The sequence below is a fragment of the Trachurus trachurus genome, assembly GCF_905171665.1.
Source record: "Trachurus trachurus genome assembly, chromosome: 2".
Taxonomy (NCBI): Eukaryota; Metazoa; Chordata; class Actinopteri; order Carangiformes; family Carangidae; genus Trachurus; species Trachurus trachurus.
The window spans coordinates 3131225-3137959 of record NC_139914.1 but is presented as its reverse complement, the minus strand read 5'-3'; the positions used below and the strand labels follow the sequence as shown (position 1 = coordinate 3137959).

Here is a 6735-nt window from a genome sequence, read left to right as displayed (position 1 = left end):
TTTGAGACGTGTCCTGAGGGTCAGATAGACTGAGATTGTCTGCCATAGGTCAATAGGTCAATTCAGCCAAAACACAGACTGGGGATCTGTATACTCCATGTTTGTGGTCATGTTGTAAATTAAATTGTATTGAATCAAACTGGATGTCTGGCACAGAGCACTGCCTAATATATGGTTTTCTTTTTCTTTTTAATGGCTTTAATGTTTTCCCTTGTTTCTTTGTTGTTGTGCTGCTAGCTCTTCTCTGTCCATCTGTGAATACAGTATCTACAGAAAGCATTCAGCATGAACATTTATTTCCTCTTATTATCTAGATGCATAAACACCAGTAAATATTCACACCCTGCCACGGCAACTGGTGTTGGTTAATCCGATTCTCACATTATTTCCAGTGTAGCACATTCATTTGAACAGTAGGTCCTCTAGTGGCCAAATTCTGACATTGCTTAGTAGGTTTCTCTATACGATCCAGTTTCAAAGCTACAAACTCCAAAGAATAAAACCATTCATAATATGAGAGAGAGAGCAGTTTTCTTTTTTCAAAGTTTTATTCACCAAACAACTCAAACTCCACCTTCCATGGGAGGAGGATTTCTCTCGGCACATTCAGTTATTTGCTTTGCATTTAAGAAGTGAGGTGGTTTTCACTGGAGAAGCATCCTCTCCTCCCTGACTCCTAGTCCTAGTCCTAATCCTCACATCCCATCATCGCCGAGTCGATGTTCTGAGGCACTGGAGCGATTCTGGCCATAGCCAGCAGCATGGGGCTCTCGTAGTGGTAATACTGCGCTCCCTTGAAAACATTGATTCCCTGTGAATCACAGTGAGCAGCGTCGATGTCGGACAGGGGCAGAGGCAGACTCCTGGTCACCGCCCGGGGCGTGGCCGTCAGGTCCACGTCGTGCATCTTTTTCCCTTGTGAAAGAAATACACAAAGATGTTTGTTAAGGGCAGACACTGCAGGTGAATAGGGTAAAAATTTAAACTAACAGATATCACCATGAAACTTCCCAAGTTTATCACTCACACTAAGACAAATATTTTTTGTATTACAAGTTTTGTCAAATGTTATGTTTAAATATGTAAATGAGGCAATATCTAATGAAATATGCGCTAATCTGCATATATTTCCAGAACCAAAATCTGAAAAATGGATAAAGCTACTTTAAAAATTCTTGTTTTATTTTGTTGACATATTAGAGTCAGAAGTTTGTACAGAGGGGATTTTGGATATCTCTTTTTATCACTCTGTAAATGAGAAAATACTGTCACCAGCCCTAAAAAAAATCCAATTTCGCCCTGTTTTTAGGAATAAAATGTTGTATAAATGAGGCTGTGAATGACATATCAACAATCCCCTCTGTAAAAACCTTCAGAATATAGACAGGAATAAAACTGGAAGGTTTGGTGTCTGTAAGTGCTGCTGAAGTGGAGATTTTGGGCCCAGAGTCTGAGGAAAAACTCTTTTTGAAAAAACGGCTTGTACTGTAAAATTCCATAGATTGTTAATTTAAATCCTACTTTTACGATTGGTTGCGGATACAAAGGAAATGACCATCTATGGAGCCTACATCATTGTTCAGGAGAGAGAGAGCTTTACAACGACATGGCACAGCACAGTCTGTCACAGTAGCATGTTAACTTTTGGCGAATTTAGGAGAAATCCCCCGACAAAAGAGACAAAATGAAGTAAAATAACCACCTTAATGTGGATTTTCTACTATTTCTTTTGACTTTTCTGAAAGAATACATGTTAAGGAAGAAAAATAGCCCAAAATCTCAAAATTGATCAGTGCATGAACAGTGTTTTTGCCTGTTAGTGTCTCGCCTTAATCACATTCAAGCAAAAAACAAAACAAAACATGAAGCTCATCTGATCTGACGTTTTTGAGCTCAGTGTGTTCACCTTGGATGATATGAAGCGTGTGCTCATCTGGACAAACGAAAGCTGCGTCCACCTGTCCTTCAACGCCGAGCTCCTCCTTCAGGCTCTTGGGGTAGCCTTGGACCAGCGTGTAGGGAACGCCGGATTTGTAGATGTAAACCTGATCGTCCTGCAGGAGTTTGGAAGAACATGAAGTCGTTTTTAGTTCAGATTTCAACACAGAAGAAGAAGAAGAAGAAGAAGAAGAAGAAGAAGAAGAAGAAGAAGAAGAAGAAGAAGAAGAAGAAGAAGAAGAAGAAGAAGAAGAGGAGGAAGAAGAAGAGGAAGAGGAGTCTACCTTAATCAAGTAGATTCTGTCGCTGTAGGAGAAGACAGCGTCCACTCCGTTGGTCACCTCCTCCCACGCCCTGGTGATCATGAAGGGGTGGAAGCCGTCACGGTTGCTGTCCAGACGCATGTAGATAGGACCTGAGCAGAGAGAGGAGAGCTTCAGATTTAACAGCAGTGGTGGACAGTAATGGAGTACATTTACTGGAGTACTGTACTTAAGTACATATCCAGAGGATGTGTACTTTACTTGAGTATTAGATTTCTTTGGTACTTATTACTCTTACTTGAATACATTTCCAAGACAAATATTTTTACTTTTACTCGTTCATTTCTAGGAAGGCTGAAAAGTACTCGTTACTTTCAGCTCTGCTCTTTTTTTTTCTTTCTTTTTTCTAAAATCCTATTGAACACAAGCTGTGTTTGTCAAAGAAGGAAACCCTAACCCCTAAAAGCAGCACATCAATGCAGGTGGTTTCAAAGAGTTCATTCTCACTAACAAGAGTTAAAAGCTCCTTACATTCATTTAGAAAAAATTATAGTAATTCATTGATGTGAAAAAGAAGAAATGTACTCTTATTCTTACTTTTACTTTAAATAAATTTAAAAGCAAGTACTTTTTTACTCTTACTGGAGTAACATGTCGACTGAGCTACTTTTACTTGTAACGGAGTAAATTTTGACCAGTAGTATATTTGTACTCTTACTCAAGTACTGGGGTGGATACTCTGTCCATCTCTGTTTAACAGACATCTGTACTGATTCTACTTTTGGCAAACTGGCATCATCATCATCATCATATTGCCCTGAGATGCTGAACTATATCGCAGTATATGTGCCACTTTACCTGCAAAGAGATATGTTTTGCCTGTATCATCAGTGGTCATAGCGTCTAGTTTGACGTCCGAGCATTTGTTGGATCTGTGGCCGCCTCCACGACCTCCATGACCTGCAGGAGACAAAACACAAAACACTTGTTTGTCTCGTCCCAGCATGATGTTATTGGAATATTTGATTTTTTAATTTTTTTTTTTGCTCTTTCTTTCCTTATTAACCAACTTACCAAAGTCAGCGCACTTCATGAAGTAGTGGCGGGCGTCTTTGGGGTAATTTCCGCTCACCTCTCCAGTGACTGGGTTGAACTTGGTGAAGTTGTGTCCGTTGAAACAGTAGTGGCCCTCGAGCCAGCGCAGAGCGGAGGTGCAGACGGGGAGGTGGGGCCACGTCTTGGTCTTCACCGTCTTGGTGGCGATGTCATAAACATAGACGTCATGTCCTGTGGAGGGGAAATAAGTAAGAGAAAAGTTAGAGAAAAGGTTTATCAATTGTCTTCAGACTGTCTTAACCCTCCTGTTGTCCTCCTGGGTCAAAGAAGAAAGGAAGGAAGGAAGGAAGGACGAAGGGAAAGAAGGAAGGAAGGAAAGCTAGAAGGAGGGAGGGAACAGATTGGGTCAATTGAGTCAAAAAGGAAGGAAGAAGTAAGGACAAAGGGAATGAATGAAGGAAGGAAGGAAGGAAGGAAGGAAGGGAAAAAGGAATAAGAAGGAAGGAAGAAGGGAGGTAAGAAGGAAGGGAAAAGGGAAGGAAAGAAAGATGGAGGTATATAGGGAACAGATCAGGTCAATTGGATCAAAAGAGGAAGAAGGAGTAAGGAAGGAAGGAAGGAAGGAAGGAAGGAAGGAAGGAAGGAAGGAAGGAAGGAAGGAAGGAAGGAAGGAAGGAAGGAAGGAAGGAAGGAAGGAAGGAAGGAAGGAAGGAAGGAAGGAAGGAATGAAGGAAAAAAGGATTGTGGAAAGAAGGACCCAGAAGGACAACAGGCGGGTTAAAAAGTCATTCCTGTAGCAGCTCATTTCCTCCACTAGGGGGAGGCATTAGATGTGTTATAAAAATCAATTTCTCTTTGTCTCATTCTGTTATTTCCTACATTTATTTAAGTGTTTTTCTTTATGGTCCTTTTTTAAATTTATTATAGTTTTTTTATATATATTTTTGAGTGGTAATAATATACCCTTAAAGAACAGAACAGAGTCTGTCGTGCACTCTCCACCAGGGCACTCCATGGCAGCATCCAGATGAGTGGGAACTCCTGGGAATTCCTCCTGGACCTCCTTTGGGTATCCGTCCTCCAGACTGTGGTTGTAATACCTGAACACCTTGTCGTCCTGGAGATTGTAAAAGAAACAGTCAGACTCTGATATGATTTTCTTTTCTTTTTTTTTTACCTTGTTTTCAGAGACATATCACAAAAATATCTCAGGATCGTTTCATACCAGGAAGAAGTAGATGTGGTCGTGGGAGTCTGGGCTGTCTGTGCTGTGCATGCGGAAGGCAGCGTCAACATGGCCGATGTGATGGAGGTCATCCAGCTCCTTGAAGGACTCGTTGGAGAGCCGAGCTGGGCCGCGGTAACCCCTCCACATGTGGGCACCTGAGAGAACACCAGACAACTACATTATCATACACTAAAGTAATTCAGTAAAGTTACATATATGAAATTAGGGCTGCAACTAACGATTATTTTCATTATCGATTTATCTGTTGATTATTTAAACGATTAATCGATTAGTTGTTTGGTCAATAAAATGTTAAAACATGTTGAAAAATGTAAATCAGTGTTTCCTAAACCACAAGATAACATCCTTAAATGTCTTGTTTTGTCCACAAACCAAAGAGATACTCAGTTTGTTGTCGTAAGGCACAAAGAAACCAGAAATATTCACATTGAAGAAGCTGAAATCAGAGAATTTGGACTTTTTTTTCGTAAAAAAAAAACTACTCAAACATTATTCGATTATCAAAATAGTTGACGATTAATTTAGTAATCGATTATTGTTCGATTCATCGATGAATTGTTGCAGCTCTATATGAAATGAGACTTAAAAAGAACAATAATTTAAAAAGAGACTTGCCTTTGAAAAAGAAAGTTACCCCATTCTCATCAGGAGTGATGGCATCAAACTCAATACCTTCACACCGGTCTGGCACTTCTCCTTTTGTGTTAGAGATAGACATACAGAGATAAAACAACTTTTAATGTAACTGAAATACATACATATAATGTGTATCATTGTATTACTAAACTGACCTTGTGCATCTGATGGTGGTGGATGCCTGTGGAGAGAAAAAAACTCACATTTATATCTCATTTGAAAAAATCCCTTAGTCAGAAAACAGGAGGTCAATCAGTCACCAAGGACACACGATGACTCTGCACTGTCATGTTTGTTCTTTCGATGCAACCGGTGAACTTTGGGTGCAAGTAAATAGAGTTATGAAAAGCCTGGACAGTGGCTCGCCCCCTTAAACTTAGACAGAGTAGAGTAAATACAGAGTAATAGCTTTGACGCCCACCAGTTACAGAGGAGGGGGTGGACAAATTACTGTAATAAGAACATCTTAGGTTTGAATGCAGTTTATTACAACAAAACCATCAACACAATTTACTATGCATCCCCTCTACATCTATGGTTTTCATCATATTTCCATTGTTCCTGTCTTCTGTTGATGAATATGCTCATATATTGTTATATTGCAGAACAGGAATCTTGTTGGGAGTAAATAATGAACACATGTTGCCATTGGAGGATCTTGGGACTAGAATATTTGGACTAAGCCTCTCAGTCCGAATGACCTACATACTGTATATTTTTGGGTAATAATTTGTACAAATAGGCTACTTACGGTGCTCCATTAGCGAGGCCGAGTGCTAAGCACAGGAACAGAGTTTTGGTGACCAGGTCCATCATGCTCTCGGATGTGGAGTCTTCCTGTGGAGCAGAGCTGTAAAGTAGAGCTTTCCAGGGGCTGAACCTGTGCTTTTATACTGAAATGTGTGTGTGTGTGGGTGGACACGTAAGGGAACACTGTGTATGTCTCTGTTTGCATAGAGGGGAGTATATTGGAAATTTGGGTCTTGCAAAATGAGGCTCTCTCATAATGATACGGATCATGTATTGCACTTTACCTGTTTGGTAATACCTTTGTTTTCTAAAAATGTGAATATTACGTGCAGCACAATCTTCACACCAAACGTCTCTTTGATAAAGCTGTTGTAATGCTTGAGGAAATCGAAGCCTTCACTTCGCCTTTTGATGTGGATTCCAAATGAAATTATTGATTCTGTTTGCTTAAAACAGATCAATAATTGCGTGTATAAATCACTTTATATTGATTCATGACACATTTTGATGGAAATACAGTTGTTTTTTTTGCACAAATGGTTCCAAATACCCAAAAGCCAGTGCACAGCCTTTGTGATTGTGTGGTAATGTGTGTTTAGGCAACAGCCCAGGGAACAAAATCATGCAAAACTGGTTTCAAATCAAAGTTTAATTCTTTTTAAAGAGAAACTGGCAGTACAAAACCCTTCAGATTAAAACTAATTTAACTTAGACTTAAATTTGTCTTGATTATTGATTAATTCAGTCTTTTTGCCATATGGGCATTATTGGAAAAATATGAATCAGATAGCAGAAAGCATGCCACAGAACTAAAAATACTTTGCTTTGTAGATGTAATGATTA

General features: G+C 39.6%; 1 protein-coding gene across 1 annotated transcript; it reads right to left on the bottom strand.

Annotated features, from left to right (window-relative positions):
- Positions 1 to 529: 529 nt before the first annotated feature.
- hpxb (hemopexin b) lies at positions 530 to 6025 on the bottom strand. Its single transcript, XM_083985656.1, has 10 exons — positions 5894 to 6025; positions 5298 to 5323; positions 5122 to 5202; positions 4483 to 4640; positions 4221 to 4374; positions 3276 to 3488; positions 3060 to 3161; positions 2223 to 2353; positions 1907 to 2054; positions 530 to 915 (listed from the first exon to the last, which is right to left on the bottom strand). Exons 1-10 carry the CDS (start codon positions 5956 to 5958, stop codon positions 689 to 691), a joined length of 1305 nt encoding a protein of 434 aa, XP_083841782.1. The 5' UTR covers positions 5959 to 6025; the 3' UTR covers positions 530 to 688.
- Positions 6026 to 6735: the final 710 nt, after the last annotated feature.

Coding starts and splice junctions, on each gene's coding strand:
- hpxb (XM_083985656.1), bottom strand. CDS start 5,958: ATGATGGACCTGGTCACCAAAACTCTGTTCCTGTGCTTAGCACTCGGC. Junction 2,055..2,222: donor ACAGAATCTACTTGATTAAG/GTAGACTCCTCT, acceptor AAACTCCTGCAG/GACGATCAGGTTTACATCTA. Junction 916..1,906: donor CACGCTTCATATCATCCAAG/GTGAACACACTG, acceptor TTCTTTCACAAG/GGAAAAAGATGCACGACGTG.